The 25,638-nt window shown below is 34.4% G+C and overlaps 1 protein-coding gene across 4 annotated transcripts in view; it reads left to right on the top strand.

Moving 5' to 3' along the window:
• The window catches only part of LOC129226555 (septin-7-like), a 143,047-nt gene that overhangs the window by 52,506 nt on the left and 64,903 nt on the right, over window positions 1-25,638 (top strand). For 3 of the 4 annotated variants that reach the window (XM_054861166.1, XM_054861164.1, XM_054861165.1), the window contains exons 3-4: window positions 13,464-13,734; window positions 16,166-16,272. In XM_054861166.1, coding sequence (XP_054717141.1) covers window positions 13,464-13,734; window positions 16,166-16,272 — 378 coding nt within the window. Of the gene's footprint in view, window positions 1-8,026; window positions 8,076-13,463; window positions 13,735-16,165; window positions 16,273-25,638 lie in introns of all 4 variants that reach the window. The other variant, XM_054861167.1, reaches the window with a different exon arrangement.

Here is a 25,638-nt window from a genome sequence, read left to right as displayed (position 1 = left end):
ATGACATGACTTCTTCTGTACTAAGCATTCCTTCAGAAGCAGTGTCGGTCGAATCGGGATCAAAATGAATTATCAAGTTTTCAACAGCAGTATCGCACATTCCATCAAGTTCCCACATTAGTTCTTCTTCTTTAATAATGTGGCCAACGCAGTTCTTCCACGTTTCATCTGAAACATTATCAATAGCTTTTTTTGTCAGCTCTTCCACTTCTTTTTCTTTAAATGTTCTGTTTTCTGCTGCCACCTTCCCTTTGACAACACTCCATATGTTTTCAATGGGGTTCAGCTCACAGTGATAAGGGGGAAGTCGCAAAACAGTATGACCATGAAGAGCCGCTATCCTATCAACCCGGTACTCCTCATACTTGCTGCGGACATTTTGTACAAGATTCAAAAGTTCAGCTTTCAGCATATCCGAGTTCCAAGCGATATTTTTGATGTCAGCCATCGTCGAATGTCATCTTTTTTGGTGGAAGTGTTGGGAATGTTTTCCACAAAAACACTGTGGTATGAAGCATTGTCGATAACTATAATACTGTTGGGGTCAAGGTTTGGCAGCAATTTATTTTTAAACCATTGTTCATAGTAATCTCCATTCATTTCTTCATGATAATCTCCTTTGCTTTTTTTTGCCTTGAATACATCAGCAGCTCCTTTCACAAAGCCTTTCTCACTTCCAGCATGAGTAATTATTAACCTGGATCCTTTTCCTGTAGGAGCTTTTAATCCCGTTGAGAGGCCAGACATAAATGCTTCTTTCGGCCTCTTGATGAAAGTGTCCTGCCACACTGTTTGCTTTGTGTGGCCAAAATTCACCCAGGTTTCATCTGTATAGTACACAGTTCTTCCTTCATTTCGGTAGTGGCGAATTTGCCTCAAATATTTTCGTCTCCAGACTTGGATGTCTTCCCTCTCTATCAGCATAGAATTCCTTGATCTCTTCTTGTACACAAACCCTAAATCTTGCATCAATCTTCTTGTTGTGGCGATTGTCAAATTTGGTAGGTCAGCGTCCTCGTTAATAGTCTTCATGACTTTCGCCACCGTTGGTATTTCATTTCTTTTAAAAAACAAATGCACTTTCCTTCGAATGGCAGACAGGACGAAGTCGTCGAACTTTTGCATTCGCGTTGCTTTGCCTTTTCTTGCGGGCCTTTTTCTCCCAGGTGTGGAAAAAGAGCCTTGGATCTTAAATTCATTTTGCATTCGTAAGATGCTGCGGGTTGAAACACCTGTCAAGTCCGAAGTTTTGTCCAAAATTTCAGTGACAGAATCGTTGGGATTCCTTACTTGCAATTTATGAAACACATTCATAACTATAGTCTTTGCAGAGCTCTTCAAAGCGCTGCCTTGCTTGTGTGGCTGAAACACATAGCTCAATTTTGGCGTCGTAGATTCCATTATCAATGATACAAAAATAGAAAAACGAGCAAGTAAGATAGAAAATAAAACGAGCGAAAATAGTGAACTACAGCGGACGACGAGCGAACGAGAGTGGAGCACTTGAGCAAAATCGCGCCAAACGCAGAATATCCGGAGATCGCCAACTGTTTGTGAGCTCTGATTGGCTGGTTCGTTCAGTTGCAAATGAATGTATGGATCCGCGCTGCACCGCTCTTAAAATTGAAAATATTTAACGATTCACAGAAATTATGACAAAAAAATGTCCCTTTTGCGTCGGTTTAACTAACTAATCCGATTTCTAAAGCAAAGTGCGTAATTTCCCCCGATTATCTGGCAAAGCGCAAGGAACTATTTCCTTCACTTGGCCGCAGCTCATTTCTCCATAGCCAAGAAAGCTTGCAATCGAGTATAGCTGTTTGTTTAAAAGGTGCTGCTACTTTATTTGTTCGTTTATTTTTAATGCATCTAATTCTTTGGAAGAGCAAGGCATATTTTATTTCTAGAAATCAGCTTTTTAAAGTATTATAAAACTATGTTTGAAATAATTTGCGATTTTAGCTAATTTTGAGAACATTGATTAGATACTATAAAGTCGATATTGGTGTGCGGGAAAGTAGGCTCGTTTAGTTCTGGACGAAACTTCTTGTTAATAATAAAATAAATTGTGGTACTGTGTGTGTGCGTACAGTTTGATTTTTAACATTTAGAATGTTTGAAGTTTTGTGTTTAAAAAAAAAAAAATATTCAGTTGTATTGTTTTAAATTGTAAATGCTTTTTTCCTCTATTTCCCACCATGGGAAATTTTTATTTAATAAGATCAAGTGTTCGAATATGCTTTTAAAGCTGTTTGATATCTGTGAATCAGTGCTTGAGTTACAACCTCATGCATCTTGTAAATATTTTAGTATTTTTAAACCTATAAGTTATTTTAAACAGAGCTAATCTAAACTGGCTTATTATTTATTCCAAAACATATTTTATGTTCATCATAAAAAATTATTTGAATTATTTTCTGAGTTTATCTAGTGTCAGAAAAAAAAACTTGGATTTCATTCTGTATAATAGAAAAAATCAATTTTTTCCTGTTGTTATAAAAAAAGTAAATTAAGTTAATAGATCACTGCTCTTTAATGTGTATATTACGTGGAACATAAATCTCTCTTTCTCCCATAATACTTAAATTCCATGTGGACGTAATAATATAATTATTTGTTTGTATTAAGAGGCTTTGTAATCTATTTTTCACTCAGAAAAACAGATTGTGAAATCATTGAATAACACGTTGTTTTTTGTGCATTTTTGTCATGGTTAAAGAAAAACATATTATTTTTTTTTCTTCTAATTTTTATCAAATAAAAATATTGGAAGTAATAGTGATTTGGCATACACCACAAAGTAAAGTACTTTTAGCGCATTGTTGTAAGGAAAGTAGTTTAATTTATCCTTATTCAAAGTGAATTTTAACCCCTTCAGACCTGGTGTCCGGTATACCGGACATACACTTTAAACAGCTGCTAATCATAAATAATTGATTTAATTAGGTGATTTTTTTGTAGTTGACTCTTTACATTCTACTTATTATAATCTGTGAAATAATTTTTCGTTTTGGGATTGACAACACTGACATATAAAGATTGAGAGATAGAGAGTGGCTCATTTTTCCAACCATGGATTTTCATCTGAAAAGCGACATGATTTTTTTTAAAAATATATGATCTTTAATTAATCGTTTCAAACGCTTATATTATGTCTTATATTTGTTTGTAGAACATTTTATAATGAAGTTTGTTCGGTATTTTATTGTTTTTGTATATGAAATATTGATTTCAAAAATATAAGTTTGGAATATTGGACGTGCCATATCTCTTTTAATTTTTCTCCTACAAACTCAAAATTTGGTCTATAAGATACCCTTTACCATAGTACACTGTGTACCAACTATCAACATTTTTGGTCAAATATTTCATAATTCCGACTGAAAGGGTTAATGTAAGGTGGTATTGCACAAGCTGTGTAGTTTCACTCTGATTCCTTTTGTACTCCTTGGATTTTTTCTAAACTCCTTGGAGGATTTTTTCTTCTCTGTACGCATCTTGTATATAACGTAATCTTGTAGTGAATGAGGTCAGGGCCGCACTAGCGCCGTCATCATAGGGCTTGGGGGGAGGGGGTGTTTGTAATAATTTGTGTTTGTTTGCGTCCTTTTAGAGGGAGTGGTGAGTGCTTTTGCTTGAGGAGTGCTTTATGTGAAGACAACTTTATTTTTGCTTAACAAGTGTCTATGAGAATTGTGACGTTCTTGAGAAATCTGCTGGTGTTTAAGAATCTCTAAATATTAAGGCAATGATCCTATTTAATATGCTGAAAGATGTTTTCGTCCACCTAGACTTACTTTTCAGTACTTAAGATAACTTAAGATAACTGCTTTGCAGTGCGTCAAATATGGAAGGAGAGTTTGGTGGACATCACAAGTTGGTTTTAAATTTACAGCCTCAAGCAATGTATGTCCATTACATGGTTCCAGGCCAGTAGCCTCCTGGGAGTCATTAGGAAGCAATGTCCTACCTTTTGTGACTGATGCTCTATTTGGAAAATTACATTTTAAAAAAGGTCAAATTCGGGTGGAAAGTCCCCGAAGCCCCCTTCCTATAATACTCTGTTCCTATAAACCTGTTAAAAAAATTTCCTGTATGAAAAATAAATTCCTATAAACACTCTGAAATTGCGTTTTAAGAACTTCAATTACTTAAAATTTCAGGAGGATAGTATCGATCGCAATCTTTTCCCCGAAGGTCATTAAAGGCGGCCCAAAATTGTATTTTAAGAACTCAATTTCGAGTAATTTCTTTGATAGGACTCCAAACTTCTCCCCTTCCCCTAACGAAATGTGCCTTATGTTAACGTTATGTAAACGCTTATGCTAACGTTATGCAATATTCTGAACTTAGATTTTAATTTCGAAATATTTTCAGGGGAAAGCCTTAGAACCTTGCCTTGCTCTAACATCGCTAGAAGATGGTCTAAAGTGGCATTTTCAGATCCGCTCGTAATATCCAGGGATGCTTTGCATCAAACGGCAACAATGGCTTTTGCAATCATCCGCCAACTCGCAATGCATCAATGAAAGGATTTAATGGGAGAAGAGGACTTTTAGTTGAAATAGATTTTCTTCAATTTGTAATAATTTCGTGAAAATGCTCAGAGTCCCATTTTTTGCCTAATGTCGTCGAAGATGGCCAACTGAGTTTTTATGACAGAGTTTTCAAATTTTCCGGGAGAGAACCCCCCTAACCCCCTTTTACCTAACGTATTTGAAGATCGTTTAAAATTGCGGTTATGGAAATTCAGTTTCAAACAATTACTCGGAGAAAAGTATCTGTATCTTATCGTTTATGAAGATGTCCTTAAAATGCTATTTTTAACACAAAAGTTTCGAGACATTTCTATGGGAAGGAAAAAAGAGGTGGCTCCAAATTTTAATTTTCAAAAGGTTTACGTTGAAGCTTAAAACACCAAATCCCATTCTCAGCTTTTTAAAATTTTTATAACTTCTCATTTGAGAAGCGTACAAAGTTAGTTATTAAAATATTAAAAAGGAAGAAAAGAATTGATGTTATGCTAAGCTTTTGAAAACATTGAAATTGGAGCTACCCCTTTTTGCAGAAAACCCTTCAATTCTCCTTCTCTGCATATATACAGGTTGTTCCGTTTTAGCCTACAATACCTCTATTTTCGCAAACGTTAGTCCTAGATGCATACTTCCGATTGCGAATATGTTCAAAATAAGATGCGGAGTAAAGATATTGAAAGTTCGAAGCAAAAATTTAAATGAATCAAAATATACAAACTTTGACTTTTTATACGTGTTCTAGGTCCCCTATCTTATATTTAGGGAAATAATCTCCATTGAATGTTACTAACACAAAAAATTTGACACTTGGTCGACCAAAACTGAAGGAAGTATTCGAGTTCAAAGTTTTAAGGGACCATACAGAAGATGAGATTTGAACTTATTGCCCTTTCAGAAGAATGAGAGGTTGTCGAAGTAAAAAAAAAAAGTACTATGTATATTTTTCATTGCTATTCAAAAATAAATGCAACTTTTATGCCATGATACGCAAAAGCACACTACAAAACCTCTAACAATTTGAAAAACTACACTATGCACACGAATAATTTTAAATCCTTGTTAACCTCTATATTTCCCTCAAAAAAGTGTTATTGACGGCAAGTGCAAATTAGTGTAAGCCACAAAACGCTGCGTTTGATATCTCGGTGACTATTTGGTCGTACTAATGTCAAACATTTTGTGTCGGAATTATATTTCAATGGAGATGATTTCCCTAAATATAAGTTTCGCGACCTAGGGCCCGTATAAAAAGTTAAATTTTGTCTTTTTTGACTCATTTTTATTTTCACTTCAGACTTTCAATATTTTAACTCCACATCTGATTTTGAAAATTTTTGCAATTGGGAAGTATGCATCTAGGACTATAACGGTTGCGAAAATAGAGGTCTTGCAGGTTAAACCGAAACACCCTGTGTGTATGACGCAATTCTCCGGATTTGTGTGCTCATATTCTAGTAATATCCTCATCCTATAAAATTTGTATTCCAATTTTTAAATTATTTACCTTCAAAACACCAGCATGTAGCATGTTGCTGGTTTGAAAAACTATGCAACTAGCATGTGCTTTATGTGAACTAGCATTTTCAAGGTACAAAAATTTGATCTATTTTTGTGGGTGGAGAGCGGGGAGGCCTCATAGTATTATATACCCCTTTAGACCCCGAAGACATTTATCCCCTCCCCCCGATAATTTTTGCAAGTCGGCGCCCCTGCAGGGCCGATCTGGCGACACAAAATGCTGCATCTGCAGAGCGGCAGCTGTTGAGACCATTTGCTCCCACCGTTGTTCAGTTGAGCGTCGTTTGTGTTCCGTGTAAAACTTGTTTTACAAAGCACTTATTTAGTGAGTTGGCTCTTAACTGAGAACATGTAAATGAATGAACAAAAGATCAATTTAAAGTCTATCATAATAGTTAATAAGTTCCTGGCCACAAAAAAGGGGGGGGGTGCAGAATGAACATCCACCATACTCGCCAGATCTCAATCCTACAGACTTCTTCCTATTCCCGCTACTCAAACTCTCTTTGAAAACAAGGGGATTTGACAATATTCCTGACATCCAAAAACGTGACGAGACTTTAGAACTTCATCCCAAAAGAAGATTTTTTGCTAAGTTTTCAGGACATAGATAAGCCAGTGGCTTACCTAGCTTGGATGATACCGCGGGCGGTAATTTGTGGTCTCACCCTCCCGCCTTGCAAAAGAAAAAAAAAAACTATGTACACATAAAAACATGAAATTCATATAATTTTCAGAAAAAACTACATTTGTGTTATAAAGAAACTGAGGTTTTACCTCACGGAAAGTTTTCAAATTTGTAGTCTTAAAATTGCCTTTTAGCTTCTTATTTTTCTAAAACTTTCATTTCCACTTCGGGTGTCACCCCTCAGACGGGTCACACCCGGACCTCCCCCCTTCCCCGTAGCGAAGCCACTGTATAAGCAGATCTTAGCAATACATAGTTACGGGAGGTGACTATTTCGAACGACAGTAATGTAACTCTCGTTAATATTTCATCTACGATAATGTTACAGTGACTATTCACCGAACTGTATTGTCAGAGGTTGTATAATTTTTGATGCTTTGAAGATATGCATATTTTTGCGCCAAGAGCAAAAATATTTCTCTTTTCAGGACATTTCATGCGTTTTTAGTACAACGAAACTTACTTCATTACAATTTAATAATAAATGAGCAAAATTATTTAGGTGCACATTTTCTTCAAAAAAAAAAAATCTACTAAAAAAGAAAACAACTAAAAGTTATTCCGCTGCCAACTCTCCCGATTCGTTCGGGAGGCTCCAAGTTTTGGTATACCATCTCCCGAACTCCCTAATGAAGTAAATATCTCCCAAGTTTTTGTCAAAACAACGAAATTTCCTTAATAAGAGGTTTTTTTTTTTTTTTTTTTTCCCCAGTGATTAGAATTTTGAGGGGGAAAACCTCACGTTCAGAAAACCGAAACGAGTATGAAAAGGTCATTTTTTGATGAATGTTAATTTCATTTTCTTTTCTTTTCTTTTTAAATTTTAATTTCCCAAAACGTGCGGTAAAACTTTCCAGATATTTCTCTGAATTTCCCCTGCTGCAAAAAATATTTATCATCACTTTTTGAGAAAACAAATTTATGCCTCTTTTTAAAAACTTTTCTTGACTTTAAAGTTGGTTTTTTACCGTTAAAATAGTTATAACAGTAATCTTAATTTTCGATTTTTTATCCTGCCGGATTTCAGGACACCGAATTTCGTGTCCTGTACAAAGTGATATTAAGCCAAAGCCTAATTTAAGACATCCCTTCTTATACTTTAAAAATACCTTTTACGCTGAAATTTTTAGCATTAAATTTATTCATGGTCTCCCGAATTTTACGCATAAGTCTCCCTAATTTTCAGTTTTCAATTTTGACAGCGATGAAGTTATTATTTGGGTTAATGACGTCCGTTAAGTAATATTTAGTTTTCACCCAGTAAATGACATTAATTTACTTTTAGATGACTGGAAATATGAAGATTTTGAACTAAGTTGAAATTTAAAAATAATGTAAGTAAATCTCTTTTTATCTGGTAGAACCCATAGTCTCCTTTTTTACCTCGAAAAATGTTTTTTATGAAACTTAATACAAAAAAGGCTTTTCATCTTGCCTCCTGAAGAATATTGATTTGTTTTGCTTTCTTTTTGGCCTTCCAATATGTTACTTGGCGTCTATTGGCGATTAATCTGGATGAGCAGTTCGATATTATTCATCCGACAGAGACACTGAGAATACTCCATGCTGTGACTTGAGTGGAGAAGGGACATTTGATGCTGGAAAGTAAATAAATTCCAATATCGCTGCCCGATTGTACTGTTGTTTAAAAGTGGTATTTCTACGATGTACACAGGTCTCTAGTTTTAAAAGGAAGCACATTTAAAACTTATTGATAGAATTAAAGTATAATATTTTGATAGAGTATAAATTAAAAGTTAAATTTAAGTAGTAATTAAATGTAAATTGTTAAATTAAGCTTAAGTAGTTTAACTAAATTTAAGCAGATAGCATAGTAAAATTTAAGAACGAGTTTTGCAGTTTTGTGAATTTAAATTGTGTTTTGTAAATTCCGTTGAACCTTGAGAAAAGCTCTTTCTTGTGAATGGATTCGATGTAATTTTTATCATCAGGATTGAGCTTTAAAAATTTACTACATTTTCTTTTGATTAAAAATTTTGCTTAGGCAACTTCGCAAAGAATCTTTGAAATTTCATTATTTTGCATGAGTAATTTAAAACGAAAAATTTCCCACTTTTTCCCTAGTTTTCCTATTTAACTTAAATGTAAGTGATTTCAAAAAAAATCATTTTACTCAATAATAATGTCTTCAAAAAATCTTACTGAGGTGTAAGAATATTTTTATTACTTGAGAAATATTTTTCTTGTTTTTGCGTTTTATATTGAATGTACGTTTGCCAGACTGTTAGCTTTTGAACTTTTGCATCAGGGAAACATTCCCTTAAAACTTTTTTCTTTAATTATTTTTTTAAAAAATCCAATACCCGTCAAAATTATTTTTTCCAAAGCTTATTTTATTGTACTTTTTCAATTTCGCGTGCTTATTGTGACGCATAAAAATGAGCGAAGAAATCCTATCTCCTCAACCAACGTCTCGTTCCACCGTGCGAACCATTGTGTACGTCCCGAAGGAAGATATTCCAAAAACCGTACGACTCTTGACTCGTCCTTTGGATTTCAAGCCTTATTCTGTAACAACTGCACCTAACAGTCCGTGTGGTCTTCAGACTTCTAATAGCAAAGACGGCTCAGATTCCTTGTTACCATATCGATTTGCCAGTATCGAAAGACTGGTGCATCGCCAGAAGATATATGATAGCAATATGTTGCCTGTTGTCGCCCATTTTGATGACACTCCCGTAGAATACACGTATTCTGTAAGTTTTTAGGTATTTTTTTGTTATCAGTGTAATTTGTTACCAACAGTGTGCATGCTGACAATTACCGTATGCTTCACAGCAAGGCCTTTTAGTTAGATCTCATCACAATTTGCTTAGTTAACATTATAATGTGTTCTTCTTTAATTCTATATTTGTTTTTGTCGATGTATATGTTCCTGTAAAAGCTTGAAACTCAGTAAATGTCGATATTCCACAGTTATTGTTAACATTCACATAGCTTTGATATCGGCGCAGGACCGCATATTTCCGGTCAATCACTTCAATCACTTATGAATGTTGACCGGATTTAGGTCTTTCTCCGAAATTTATGTACATGAAACCTAAAACAGACTGCCTGCTCATGATAAGTGCAACAGAAATAAACTATAATGCATTTTTAACCCCCGACGCAAACTAGATGGGGGTGAGGGGTTGAAAATTTTTGTTTGTGTTCTGCCTCTTTTTTTTTTTTTTTTTTTTGTGTGTGTGTGTTTTGTTTATTTATTTCCAATGGCTAGGTTAGTACAAAGAAAAAAAAATCGCGAAGCAGAATACTAACAGCTCGCAATATTCATCTTAATATGATGTGCGGCCCTCGTCTCGTGTAAAAAAGGTTGGACTTTTTTTTTTTTTTCTTCTATCCATGCATGTGATTAATTTGCACAAAGTTACTGTTTCTTCAGAAACCAGACCTTCCCATCTCCATCTTCCTTTAATGACGAAGTATGAAAATTATTGTGATTTTATTCCATTTCACAGCTTCTTTATATTACTCATGCTCAGCTTCTGACTTCTCTTTTTGCGTTCTACCTGTAAAGCAGATTTCAGTATAACACCCTGCAGTAGTGAGTCATCATCGAAGTTGTTCATTTTCTGTTATGCCTCGTTCCATTTCTTTAAAATCTTGATAAATTCCCTCACCATGTCTTCGTTAGTGACTACGAGATTTTCTGGAAAATAATACATTTGGATTCAAAAAGTGAATCATCAAGTTTCTGAAACAACCTAAATATTTACTGTTGCGGCGTATGCTCAATTATCGGTGCCCATACTTTTCGCCGACATTTCAAATTTCTTCCTCCCTGTTTTTCAGTTTGAACCTTACCTTTTGATATATACATAAGGAGAGAGGAAATTTTAATTGTCTGCAAAAGTAGGTAAAAACCCAACTATCAAAATCTCGAAAGCACATCCTTTTCTTGCAGTCTCCCCCCCCCAACTGGGAGGGAGGATTCTGTTGTATTGCTGATTCTATTTCGATCTAGCTTTTGGTTTAATAGAGTACGGGGGGTTACTTGCAGAAAAAGGGTCACAAGTGTCAATTTTTGGCATAAATGTCTGAAGCGAATTTTTCGAAATATAAATCCCAAAATCGCAGCTTTTGACTATCTTTGGTTCCTTAAAGGAGGGGACTAGCGGATTTACTGGTTTCGAGGCCCTTAGCTATGAATTTTTTGGGGCCCCTGAGAGGTTGACAGGACAATGTAAATTATTATTCATGTGACTTTTGGGATCCCCTACGGGACTCCTACGTTGTGAGTGAGCATCTAGCAATTGCGACATTTGCGGTATGGTAAATCCCAGGGTTGGCAAGTTTTTGCCGGGGACGGAAAAAAAACCATGGAAAAAACCACGGTTTTTATCGCCCGGCAAAAATAGGTGTTTGCCAGTTTTTGCCAAAATGGCAAAAATAGATTTTGTGTTAACAACTTACGGACAGTTTTTTTCCTTTTTATATAAAAGTAAAAAGCATGAAAAGATTTTGATAAAATTTTAATTCAATTATTTTTATAGTTTAAAAAAAATTTAAGGTTTAACTTACTTTTAAGTTATGGAGCATTTTTACTTTTAAATAAGTTTTGCAATCCCAACATTTGTTATTATTTATTTTTCACCTTCTAAATTAGAAATAACATGGAGAGACATAACTAAAATATTAAAGTGCATTATTTATATTATATTCTCACTATTTCTTGATTAACAATATAAAGCTACTTTATTTGCAATTAGGTTTTTGCCGTTTTTTCCACTTTTGCCGGTTTTTTCCATTTTTGCCATGGTTTTTTCCACTGTCCCGGCAAAAATATTTTTGCCGGCAAAAAACCCACTGAAAGGGCATGCATGGTTCTATTTCCCTGTCCCCACTCTGACTTTACTTTCCCTTCACTATATCGGGAGAAAACAAAATATAACCTTTTTTCTTCTCCTCAGAACGCTTAGAAATGGATTTGAAAAATTCAAGCGATATTGTTTAAAATATAACATACAAGCTTAATATAAATTAGTTTAAATGAATTAATGCATTAAAAATTAAATTTGTGCTCATTTTATGGCGTATTTTTCACTTGAAGTTTCGGAGTCAATAAAAGACCTTGACCTCTTTTTTACTCTTTAAGACCCCTAGTCTGTTAAGACTTAATAGCGCATAGTATGAGTTAAAAAATAAATAAATAAATGAAAAAAGATTTCAGTGTGTGTTAATCCGAATAACCGGGGAGGAGGGAGGGGTTCTTTGGATTTAGCTCTAAAAATGCGTAAGAATAAATTGTCAAAACTTAAAACGATCCAACACCACAGACTTGTGCTTTTGTTTTATGTTGTGCGCAGAATCCCGTTTATTTTTATTACCGAAGGGTGCAGCTGTGTATGCCCTAATTCCTTCATATCTCCTTATGTTTTGAAAATTCAAATTTTATGAGTTTGTTTTCCCTTTTGTAATGTGTGGTAAAGAATATACCATTCTGTCTTTTCAAATGTTGTGTATTCCTTGCTCTAATTTTTATTCCCTTTCATTTAGTGACAAAAACTTCAGGGCTGCCACTGGCGACTAAAGCTACTATTTTGAACCAAAGGCGACACTGCCGACTAATTTAGCCAAATAAGTCCCAAAATGATTTTTTTTTTTTCAAATAAATAGTAAAAAGAATGGACAGTTGAAGCAAAAAAAAAACACTTTTTTTTTAAAGAAAAAAAAGAAATTAAAAAAAAAAAAACCTGCGAAAAAAGTTTTTTCCCCCCTTTTTTAACACGCCTTTTAAAAAGTATGAAAACGAAAGGTGTTAAAAAAATTCAACCTCAGAAATGTTCACATTTTAATGCTAAAAGTTTTGCTTTTGCAATCGCGATTTTTTTAAAAGAAATACTTTTGCAATCACAATTTTTGCAGAAAGTTCCCTTCTGCTACCACTAATTCTGTGAACTGTTGTTTGTATTCTACATAAATTTCAGTAAATGTTTCCTTTTTTATTTTAGTCGCCTTATTACATTCATTTTTTTTTTAAACGAACGCTATTTTCCACGTGATCGGAAATGTGTCGCGAATGCGACGTCCTGGCCTAGAGCCGCTTACATAGATAGGCCGACGCATCAGCTTAAGTTTAGCCACTTTGGATCGGATTTTTCATTGTTGCACTACTTGGGTTACCACAGCAAACTTTCGGATTTCGCCAAATTTGCAGAAAATGATATTTTATTTTATAAACAATTCACGTGCCGCTAATAATTGCTTACAGTGAATAATCACCAACGCGATAACTCGCCAGAAAAGATAACCACTCAAACACGCGCTCCCATCCAAAAAGGCTAATTTTGAGCTGATGCGTCGGCTCGTATATTAGGGACCTTATCTTGGCCCGTTGTATGCGGTCAATATTTTACTTTTTTTTCCGCCAAGGATTGTTTAGGGACAATTTTCAGAAAATTTCCCCCGCATGTAGATCTAGCCCCCTGTTTTGAGTGGTCCCGCTTACATACTACGCAGCGAAGTTATGTCTATTCATTGTTATATTTATAATATTATGATATAACTGCTATTTAAAAAAATGGATACTATTTCGGAAACTATATTTTGCTAACGACTATTTTGGAGACTATTTTTGCATGTTACAGGTGGCTAAATCTGCTATTTTTAGTAGCAGAACTCAGTCGCAACCCTGAAAGTTTGTCATATTAACGTATATTCTTAGTAGTAAAACAAATCTAAGATAACCGTCTTTTTTTCAGCTTTCTCAAAAAAGAGAGATGTTCTTTCGTGAAAATAACTCGGTTCCTCCACCATCTAATGTGAATTTGCCAAATTTTGTACCAAATGTAAATAATTTTAATCCTGCATCTTCTATGAACCAGATGAATAAAGAAAATACATCTTCCAACACTTATGCCAAAGAGATAGCTGTCCGAGAAATAGATGGATATGTAGGGTTTGCTAATTTGCCAAATCAGATATACAGAAATGCTGTTAAGAAAGGTTTTGAATTCACCCTGATGGTTGTTGGTAAGTTCTAATATAGACTTTTTAAAAAATTTATTTTTTATTTATTTATTTTTTATAGATTTGTCTTTTTAAATTGCATTTGAAAACTGTGTGTTAATATTTTATGAAATTGTTTTATTTCCAGATTGTTAAAAATTTTCTCTTTTCTTTTCGCGAAAACCTGCAAGAAATGTCATTTTGTATACCGATCCAACATTATTTGCTGCTTTACATTAACAGAAGTTATATTTTTTTAAAAATTGAAGCGTTTACTTTGGAGGCTAAATTTATGCTTAATGATAAAGTTCTTACGCAGTTTTGTGTAAGATCTAGAAGCAGTGAACTTTTTTAAAGGCTGTGACGCTGTGACCAAGTTTTTTTTTTTTTTTTTTTTTTTTTTGCCCGAATGTTAGAGAAATATCTTGAGTAGGGGTGCCCACCTAGGCGGGCTCATGGCGCAGACTGCGCCATTGAAATTTTTAGGGGGGTGGGTGTTTTGTGGTGTATTTTTCTCATTTTTAGGGGGGGGGGGGTCTTCGCGATATTTATGGGAGTGCGCCCTTGGTCTTAGGGGAGGCACCCCTGGTTGATGTATGACTTTTTTCCCTTAAGTTTTTCTTCATTTATCATGAATATCAAATAATAATAAAAGCGTTTGGTTGAAATATGCAAGGGTCGTGTGCGGCCCTTACAAGTCATTATATACCTTTTACATTCTGATAAATAACAATTAAAATCCCTCATTTGCAAATGTACCTATATTTGTTAAAATTTGAAGTGGCTATATTTAAACACTTTAAAGACAAATACACCAAATATGATTGCGTATAAAGTCATCGTCTTTCTTTAGCAGTCGTCTAACTTTGAATATGTTGATTTCGGGGACTCCCCCCCCCCCCCAACTTATATTTGTTTTGTATCAGACCCGATTTTCGTCATGTTTATGATCGGTGTCATAGCGATATTCGGAATTTTCCAAACTTCGGAATTGACCCAAAATGGCGGATTCGGCACACCTGTTTACGAAAAGTTGCAAGATCATTTCAACTGTTAGGTTAGTTAGTACCGTATATGCTTGTGTACATAAATCGACCTCCCTAACATCGGAGAAAGAAACTGAAACATTGTGTCGTGTTTTTGAAAATAAGCATTTTGAAAATAGAAAACGAAATGCGATTTTTTTTTTTTTTTTTGGAAATTAGTTTGTTTTCGCGATTACGATTTTTTTAATTGTTACTTTTGTTTTGAATTAATATTAAACAATTTTGCTTTTCTTGTAGTCTTATATTCATTTTTTAAAGATGAGCGCAAATTTAAACAGGCAGGCATATGAAAAATTCATAAACTTCAGCTCTCTTTCTGCAGTCTTTCGTTTACTGTTCTTATTAAGTTAAGTTATTCTTTAATTAAAGGCCGCCCAATTTCAAATAACATCAGAATATGTTGGTATTTAATTCTTTTAAATTTTTTGAGGGCTAAAACCGAGAAAATGTCCATAATTTTAAGGTTTTTCTCCCTTTTTTTTCTCTCTCTTCTTTTTCTCATAAGAGCTGTTTTTTAAATACATTTATGCAATTTCACCTTGCTCATGAATATATGCCTCAACTTTGAACTTTATAGTTTTACTAAACTGATAGACTTAAGTTGGTGTATATTTGATAACGTTTTCAAAAATATAACTACCATTGAATTTAAGCAAAAACTTCATCTATTTCGAAATTTATTCAATTTAAGGTTTTGAGTGACAGTAAAACAGAAAGATCGTTAACTAGCAAAATAAAAGCAAAGACATGAACTAGAGCTTCAAATTTATTCTTCTGATTTTGTAAGATAGTAACTGTGTAAAATGTTTTGGTTTTTCCTTCAAAACAATTTTGTGCTTTATATTGAAATAGCCTTGTATTTTAGCTCAAAATGCTATGTATTAGATACTAGTGGAAGAAAGATGAATAAGAAACATCACAAACTATAAGCAAATGTTAAATGATTGTTGAAAAACTGCTGAATTCCACAAAATGGTATTATTACTTAAACTACCGAATTTTTCTTCAGAAACTTTTAAAAGGTTATTTCATTAGCCATCCTTGAATCCAGTTTCTGTTTAACTCTCTTTCTCTCTCTCTCTCTCTCTTATAAAAAAATGAGCAAGAAATTTTGAAAAAAAAGTCGGAAACTTAGAAAAATACAAGATTGTTGTGCTTCAATTTGATTGATTGGTTGCATTAGGAACAACCCTACATTTCAAGCCACAAATTGCTTTCAAATCAATAATTTTTAAAGAAAGAGTGTTCCCCGCTCCCTCAAACTGTTATTGCAAATTCGACTTTTAGCTGCTTCTGAACAATCAAATTACCCAATTTGATTCAGCAAAATATTTATTACTCTTAAGATATACTTTTAAAACTTTCAAATTGCTTGTAAAATTGCTGAAGATCTTGTTCTTTTATTGCAGGGGAAGCTGGCTTAGGAAAATCTACATTAATAAATTCAATGTTTTTAACAGATATTTATTCTAGTGAATATCCAGGGCCTTCACTTAGACCAAAAAAGACGATACAAGTAAGTCAATTTTCCTTTCAATCATTAAGCTCTGGTTTCTTATGACTTGTTTGAATTGAAGTTTCCAGGAAAATATATGAATCAATTTCCTTTTTCCTTAAAGCTCAATTTAGTTCCTTTCAAAAGATTCAAACTTCTAAAACATATCAGTGATTTTTAAAAGGGTTAAATTCAGGTTTAAAAATTGTAATGGATTTCACACCTGAAAATTGCAATTATTGTAGTACAGTCGGACCTTGTTATTGCGACGCCCGGATTTCATGACACTCTGGATGTCACCTCCCTTTTTCAAAGTCCCGAGTCCCGAACTTGTGCCATATAAACGACAGTGTTTTTTTTTTTTTTTCTTGGTGCGACTCTGGTTACGACGACACTTTGATCAAAATTTTCTTTGCAATTGAAATATTTTCAGTAAAATAATGAAAATATCTGGAAGAAAATAGTTTAGGAACTTCTGAATCTGACAAGAAACTTGCCCTCCCATGACACCTCAAGAATGGTGGGAGCCGAGGAGATAAGTTCTGAAAGCTACGTTTCAGACTTTGACAAGAGAGAATAGTAGGAATTTAAAACAGGTGAATTTTAATACTGGACTAGGGAAGTAGCACTAGAAGAGGAAGGCCACAGCTACCTAAAGCTATAAGTGGTCCATACAAGCTTTTCCCATGAGAGAGAAAGAGATAAGAGTCCCTCGTTAGGTTTAAAAGGAACACACAACTAACGTAAATCAAATAATAATTGGAAAGTGTTTCCACTGGGCTTTAGCCGTTAAAATCTAATCAAATTGTGAACAAAAGTGAAAAGTTGGTTTCTTTTTTGCTGATACAGGAAACCCTTTTTTTATTCACTTAATCAACTTTGTGGAAAAGAGAGTGTTAAAATTGTAAAGATCAAGATTCACGGTCGCCACTTTCCACTTGGCGACCTAGTTTGAAAAAGTGGCGACCTAAAACAAACATCCTCAGTCGCCATCCCCCCCCCCCCCCCTGTTGTTCCAAAAAATTTTCGGGATGAACAGGAATTATGCACAAACTCAAGAGGGTGGAAGAAAATAAATCGCTTTGGAAGCATACGCCTGAGGATAAACACATCATGGAAGATCGTTTTTTTGACCAGAACGGCAATAGTTACGTGTGAAACGTAGACGCCATATTTGGTCACTCACAAGATGGAAGTAGGCAAAGTACTTAAGTGCTTAAATTTGCAGAAACAAAGCAGAATTTGATGTTTATTCAAATGCAAACTAATGAAAATATAGCAAAATGTGCTTTAAAGCTTTTTATTTATTTTTTGTTATTTAAAAGCTTTCTTGAGAAATGGAAATATTTTGCATTTAAAATTTCATCTTATCCTTATTGCAGTGGACGCTAATGTGCTAAAAGCTATACCAGTTCAATTAAATTGATGTTTAATGAAGTTTTACATTTTATAATTATTTTTATGCTACAAATTCAAAAAACCTAAAAATTATTAGCGCAGTCGCCATATTTGGTCACTTTTAAGATGAAAGTAGACAAGATTCTTTAAGTGCCTAAGTTTCCAAAATTAGAATTGGATGTCTATTGCAGCACAATTTAAACTATTGAACATTCCGCAAAATGTTATAAATTAAATAATATTTTTCCCCGGGATAATAATCCATTTTCTTGAAAAATGCAAAATTTTTTCCTTCAAATTTTATCTTCAGAACATTATTTTATACGTATTGCTTGGACGCTAATGTGCCAAAAACTGACTCTTTCACCTAAATTATTGTTTCTTGGCGGTTTTTAATTATTAAACGGGTAAAATCAGGAAATTTCCCAAATTTGACCCCCCAAATTCTTTTATATATTTTTAATTTTTTACCAGGGAATTTTGTTCCATGAGATCCAATCTTCATTCTTATCGATGTTTCTTGAATAAAAATTTAAAAATTTTGAGGCAAAATAACGCTGGCAATAAAAAGAATGGCTACCGAAAAACGTAGACGCCATCTTTGGTCATTCACAAGATGGAAGTAGACACGATCCTTAAATGACTAAGTTTCCAAAAACGAAGCACAATTGGATGTTTTGTTTAACTGTAAACTAATGAAAATAACACAAAATGAGCTGCGAATAGTTTTTTTTGAGCAATCACGATTGCTTATTGCTTTCATTTGACTGTTTTTGGCGTCCTTTGATTTTTCCCACCGCCACCCTCCGCACCGTCACCGTCGACCGGGTCCTCACGATGCTGCTCCTATAGCAAAAGCCGTCTCCAGGTTGCATCCATGTCCTACACACACGCGCATACATACACAACTACACACGCACACATACACACACACACAAACACATGCACACAACTACCCAGTGGCGGATTGGTTCAAGAAATCGGCCCTGGCATAAAGGATGTCGCGGCCCCATAGCTCCTAATACTAATTTTTACCAAACGATTGGGAAACGATATCTTTTCAATATAAAGAAATCATTCGTAAAAATTAAGTTCTTTAAAAAAAAAAGAAAGAAAGAACGGAATGGATCCTTTCTGTGTTTTAATGGCGAGAACAATTGATACAAGATAAGCTAAATTTTGGTTTGTAAAAAAAAAGGAGGGGGGAGGGTAAAATAATCTATTTAAATATTTTTAAATGATTGGAGCTTCATTGATTATTTCCGTAATAATATCTTCTAACATAACTTTTGTTAGAATCGAACGGTTATTAGGGAGGCGGGTTGATCCCTTTATTTTGTCAAACACTTACAGCAATACACAGAGAGAAAGAGAGTAGATTTATTTTCTTGCCTATGGGAGTCATTGCATTAAATATTAGCGATATAAACCTAATTGTAAGTTTAACATTAGAGCAGAAATAAGAGGTCCGGGGGTTCTCCACCGGAATTTTTTTAAAATTGTAGTCTTAAAAATGCAATGTCAGCTGATCTCTGGTGATGAAGGGAGAGTAGTGCGGAAGTTCGAAGGGCATCCTCTGGCAATTTTTTGGAAGTGAAACTCCAAAATTGGATTTTTATATTATTCTCAATTATGTCAGGAAGATGGCGTCCAGGAAATTTTCAAAATCTTAGCTCAGAAAACGCGGTTTTAGAAGATTTTGAGCGATGTTAGTGAAAGAGAGATTCGAGCAGCATCCACCAAGAATTAGCTTAAAATGAAGTCTTAAAAACGTGATTCTAAGCTTTCTTTGATAAAAACTAGGGCATAGAAAGTTGTTCAAAATTTAAGTTCCAAAAACGGAACTTTAACTGACCTCCTATGATTTTAGGAGAAGGAGTACTGGCGGGGCTCTCCCTAGATTTTTTCCAAAATTGAAGCATTAAAATCGAGATTTCTGACGTGCTTTACTGATGATGACAGGTGGGGGGGGGGCTTTCCTTTAAATCTTTCGATGCTGTAGATTCGGAAACGGTGTTTTAAATATCTTTTGTTATGTTAATAGAAAGAGAAGATCGATGGTAAACTTTCGAAACTAAATCCTATCAATGCAACACTGTAGACGGTCTTTGGTGTTGTTATGCATATACATACACCTAAGAATTAGCTCCTGTTACCTGTCACAATAAGAATTTGAATGTTACAAAACACAATAAGAATTACAATACATTAAAAGTGCAGAATGATTATAATTAAATAGCTGCGTGATAAATGGCATAAAAACAAAAAATTGGCACTAAATGAAAATAATTCTGTTAAACCAAACATAGACAATGTGAATCACTATGTTCTCGGGGTGAGGGGAAGGGGAGGAGGACTGAAAACAAAACAGTTTATTAAATTTTAGAAACACTAGTAATTTTTTATTACATGAGTTCATAATTTAAATTTTAAAACCCTAAACAAGATAACCCCCTTTGGATAAGAATGAAAAGAGAGTGTATTAATTTATTTTCATGAGAATGAAAGAAAGCTGTGCGAAGATTTTCGGAAGGAAAAAGAGAGGGGTTATATTTAACGTGAAAAGATGAGGTTTGTGGAAGATATAAAGGTCTGGTGTATACCTGGGAGTCCATAACACCATGACATGAACTTTTCCTTGATACAGAATCTGAAAGTGAGAAACGAAGTACGTAGATAGGTAAATGATTCTGGCCAGTCACAAAAATTGTTTGGTGTCTAGATTTAATTTGAGGTTTTAATTTAATTTTAGGGAATAGGTCAAAAACTCTTCTGCCATGATGTTGTTATGGAGGAAGAGGAGATTTAAGGGTTCTCCTCTTTTTTTTTTTTTTTTTTTTTTTTTTTTGAGATTGAAGCTGAAAAAAGGTAATTTTAGACAATCTTCGATGGTGTTATGGGAAAATGTTCAAGGAACTTCCGAAATTTTTTCGGGCCTGATTTCTGACGCTCTTCAATGATGGGAAGGGGAAGTTTTTAGGTAGGTTGCACCAGAAGCGCTCTCCTCGAAGTTTTTCAAAGCTGAAATCCCAATTACGCTGTTGTGAGCCATCTTTTATGACGTTAAACTAAGGGCGTTTTTAAGAGAATTCCTAAAAAGCAAAGTTTTAAAAATGCACTTTAGGCTAGTTGTGATGACTAAAAAAAAAGATATAAGCTTTTAGATCCCTCTCTCTCCCCCCCCCCTTTTGGCTACGCCCCAATCTTTATTTATCTATTTATTTTAACTACTGATGAAAAAAAGAATCACCATCCTACAGTTTTCTTTTTCAAAACCATTTAGACTTAGATTTTCCATAGTAAAATTTTTAATTTCCAGCCTGGTATTTTTATCTGCTTGAAATGCCATCTGCGGCTGCAGGTAAAAAAAAAAGAAAGAAAGGAAACTTTTTTTGAACTGAACTGATGCCTTGGTGACCTTAAATAACCTGAATGACCTTAGCCTTTTTTTCCACTCTTCATTTCATTTTAATTTCATAATCTTCTTCACCTCTTGATAAAGTTTTGTTTCACATTCAAACACTTAGAACACTGATGTGACTATTTATTTCAATATTTTCAATCTCTCTCGCTGTATTTTAATTTTTGTTCAAGATAAACCATATTTCGGGGGCCTGTGTATTTTTCTCCACTTGAACTCTGATTTTCAGGATGATATTTTTTATTTAAAAAAATAGGAAAGGTAAATGGTTGAAAGGGTATAGGTTTGTAAGCGACCCCTGAGACTCATGTTTTTATTTATTTTTTTAAAAAATCTAATCACTTTCAAATTTAACTGTCTTAATTAAGGGTCTCTAAGGGTCTTAAACTGTGAATTTGAACCCTTCGAGGAATACTAAGGGAAACTGAATGCTTCATTTTTCGTAAAAAGTGTTAAAGACGCACATTTCGGAGGTCTTTACTTGAATAGTCTTAATAATATAGTATTTTGGATGCTCTAAATTGTGTTTTAATATCGCATTTTATGTTAAAATTTTATTGGAAAATGTCACTTTTATTGCAATTGTTATGAAATACAATTTATAACAATTGTGAATTGACAGTCATAAGTAAAGTAAATGTGAATTGTCATTCGTAACTGAAACTAACAATTGGGCAAAAGTATTTTAACTGTCAACGTTTTCCTGTTTTTTATTGCATTACTAAAATGAAACTGGCAGCCCCATTTTTGAAGAACTGAGGTGGTGTAGCATCCCCCCCGGCCCCCTTGGCGCCGGCCTTGCCCCCTCCACCCGCGGTGCTGTCTTGAGCCTATGCGTCAACCCATATTTTACCACATTATGAAAAACGATATTTTTCATAAAAACTACTATTACAGACTAAGGAGATCTCAAGAATGCACATAAAGTTTGAAACATTACCAAATATGTAATTGTTTCCGTTTTACAAGCTGTCCTATATATAGGACGATGGTACAATCCACTACTGTATACTTGGTTTTTCACTCAAGTTTTCTGGTACGCGTGAAATGGAAGAAATACTCTACGCAACGGCCTAAATAATATTTTTCATGAACTGCCACCTTTTTTCTTAGTACACTGCTTCAACTTATATCAACTTTGTTCCAATTCGAAGTTTTTGCTAAATCATGGGCAACCTGCAGCTTCAAAAGGCTGTTCTTTATGGTTAGAGTGCCTTTTTGGTAAACAGCCAGTAGCTTTTCTGTAATGTTTAGAGCTTCACACAAACCCATGTAAGCAATACGCATAACATTTCTACAGGCTTCAATACATATCAAGATTTGTTCTGAAGAATAGGGCTTCGATAATTTCCAAGCAGCATCCAATACTGCTTGAAAGGCATTTCAAAATTGTGGTCGGTCAATTTCATTTTGTATTACGTGTGGATGAATAATGTTTCTATATTATTTTCATATAAGTCCACTCCATTTTTATACTAGTACAAAATAACACAAAATGAAATAGTTTTCTTTTTCTTTTTTTTATTTATTTATTTATTTTTTTTTTTTTTTTGTTTCAACCCGTCATTAGTCTGTATATTTTTTGAAAACTTTGTATCTTCAAAATTGCTGATGAGTGATATTTCTTTTTCCTCATTTCAATGAGCAGCTGCGATCTTGTGATTCATGTAAAATTTCCTTCCAGATGTTTAGATCCCATAATTTTTAAGATTTTGGATGATTCTAAAGAACATTTTCTCACTCAAATTCCACTTACTGTTTCCGTTGCAAATAGTTGTTTGTTTTTGAGGTGAACAAAAATATAATACGACAAAGAAAAATGGACGTATGTTTTGTGCCTTGCTGCAGTTTTAGCAATGGACAACAAATTATCAACAACTGTATTTACTAGCTGCCTTACCTGACTGTAATTATTTTCATTTTTCATCTTTTTATCTGTGTTATGACAGTCAAAACTATTTTCAGAATCGAGTCCCTTTTTTGTGCTCCTTGATATAGTATAAAATGGAAAGGGAAAATCGTCAAAAGAGTTGACTATCCAGAGTTTACTACCATACTTCACGAGTTTCCCTTTTGTGTAAATTTTTCATCACTATTTTTCAAAATAAAAGACCATTATTTCAACGATACTTGAATACTCAGAAAACACACCAAATATTTAAAAAGCTTCATTCAACAAATTATAAATTAGGCGAACTTTACAGTAGCTATCTAAATCAATAGTAGAGTTATCATCAAAATGTAAAAATAGCTTGATATGAAAGAATTGTTTTCTTGACATAGTGTGACTAACAAAAGATGTTCCTTTTTCGAGAGCATCTTCCACATTTCACTTAGAATAATATAATATCCGCTACATAACATTATGTCCAAAAAGTTTTTTAATTTTTCTGTTTGCAAACAAAAATCGTGGTTATTCTTAGGCCAGGAATCCTTATTACTTTTCTCTACTGCTTTCATCATATTTTCAACCACAATCTCGAAACGTTTCATGAGTGTTTTCCTGAAATTATGTCCAACAATGTCATTTGAATCATTTTCATTAGAAAATTATTCACAAACCGATACAAACTTTTGTACACACTTAGGCCGTTTTTGTTTCGATATATTCGAATAGGCAAAATCACTGTACAGAATACTAGAACTATTTTCATGAATTTCATCATCATTATCAGTGACTATATCTGTACCAGGTGGCAATACTTTCAAGCCAAGTTCACTGTTCATTGTTCTATGACATTAAATATTCTACAGCTACTTTAGTTGTTAATAACTTCTTACTCAATGTGCCACACGTACTCCTTCCTTACATTATTTGCTTCTGAGATCAACATTCACACTTTGAACAAAAAATATTTTTACTTACTACAGAAGGTAGCATTACAACATATTGAATGCTCATGACAGATTACTCAAAAAAAAAATTCTCCTTACGACCCCCAAAAACCTGCTCTTTCAGCTCTTGTTATGAGAAAGCTACATAGTATTGAGTTTTGAAAGAAAGCAATCATGTTTTCCTCTCTATTTTCCAAAAGTTCAAATACGTATGTATGGGGAGCTCATAGCAGGGGATTTTACTATCGTCCTATTTACAGGACGGCTAATAAAACCTTCATAAAATCTATTTAAATGTAGTTTTATCTTTTCAAATTTTACTCAGTACTAATGTATATGATTAGTAATGATAAAACTAAAAAATTATTTTGGCATATTTTCTACACAATTATTTTAATTAAGTATTAAATTTTGCATTATTAATTTGCAAAAAATCATCTAATTCAAAAATAAAAGTAAAGTAAAAGTATTTATAATTGAACTTTCAAATTTTGTCTGCAGCACTTATAAAACGTTGGAATTGTAAAAATACCAAACCAGAATAAAAAAATGTGATAACACTTGCCAAAAAGCAATAAATATTAGCCGTCCTATATACAGGACGATAGTAAAATATGGGACAGGGATTGAAGCTAGAGAATTTACGTAGCGGTATTTACATTTTGTTGTTTGTAGACAGGGCAACTGAGCGGCCCAAACATGACCGGCCCACCGGGCAAATGCCCGGTTGCCCGCCGGCTGTATCCGCCACTGCAACTACCCACACACTTATGCCAGCACACAGACACAAACACACATGCCCTGGCCCGGACTGGCCAGGTCGGCTAGTCGGCGATCGCCGAGGGCCCCCAAGCTAGGAAGGGCCCCCAAATGAAGCGATAAAAAATTTGTAGCAAAAAATGATTTTACAATTCTTTGATTTCCTTGTAACTATTTCAATCTGTTTCCTTATACGTTTTGCCAGGATCAGGGCCTGATTACTGAATAAACCAACTAGGCTGTGGTCTAGGGCCCTTGCTTTTTAGGGGCCCTCCAATGGCTAAAGTTATTTTAGCTAATGACTGAAAGTAAGATTTAACTGCATAGTGGCTCCAAAAAATATTTGCTTAGAACCTTCCTATATCTTAATCAGGCCCTGTCTGGGATGCTTTTGATCTCTAGTTTTATACAAATAGCACACTGGACCTAATTAAAGCCAGGTAGGGCCCCGGGGCAAACATTATTTTTAGGTTAGGGGCCCATAGGGCTTTAAATTCTCTGAATTTGTCCCGTAAACAGGGCCGGATTAACAAATAGGCAACTTAGGAATCGCCTAAGGGTCCCCAACAGAAATGTTCAGCCTCCCTGCAAAAAATCATCTGGGCCCCTAACCGTCCACTGAATTGCCCCCCCCCCCACTCAAAAAAAAATTAAAAGAGTGGTTGTTGTTTGTGTTTGTATGCTTCAATATTTCTAGGTTCAAGTTTTGGGGAGCCCTGTATTCAAAATCTATACATTGGATAAAACAATTTTAGCTGCAAACTAAAGTAGTTTCAGCCATTTGAGGGCCCCTAAATATCGAGGGTCCTAGGCTACGGCCTAGTTGACCTATTCAGTAATCAGATCCTGGAGGTGTTTAGGTGTTCGATTTATTTTTAAAAAGATTCTTTGGTTTCTCGGGCCATGGGCCCCTAAGAGGTGTGCCCTCCCCCTCCTCGCATTACAGAGTCTGCGAGTACGCAGATCTCCAGAGT

Source organism: Uloborus diversus, chromosome 7 (genome assembly GCF_026930045.1).
Source record: "Uloborus diversus isolate 005 chromosome 7, Udiv.v.3.1, whole genome shotgun sequence".
Classification (NCBI taxonomy): domain Eukaryota; kingdom Metazoa; phylum Arthropoda; class Arachnida; order Araneae; family Uloboridae; genus Uloborus; species Uloborus diversus.
The sequence above is the reverse complement of the archived record's forward strand: the minus strand, read 5'-3'. Positions and strand labels throughout refer to the sequence as shown.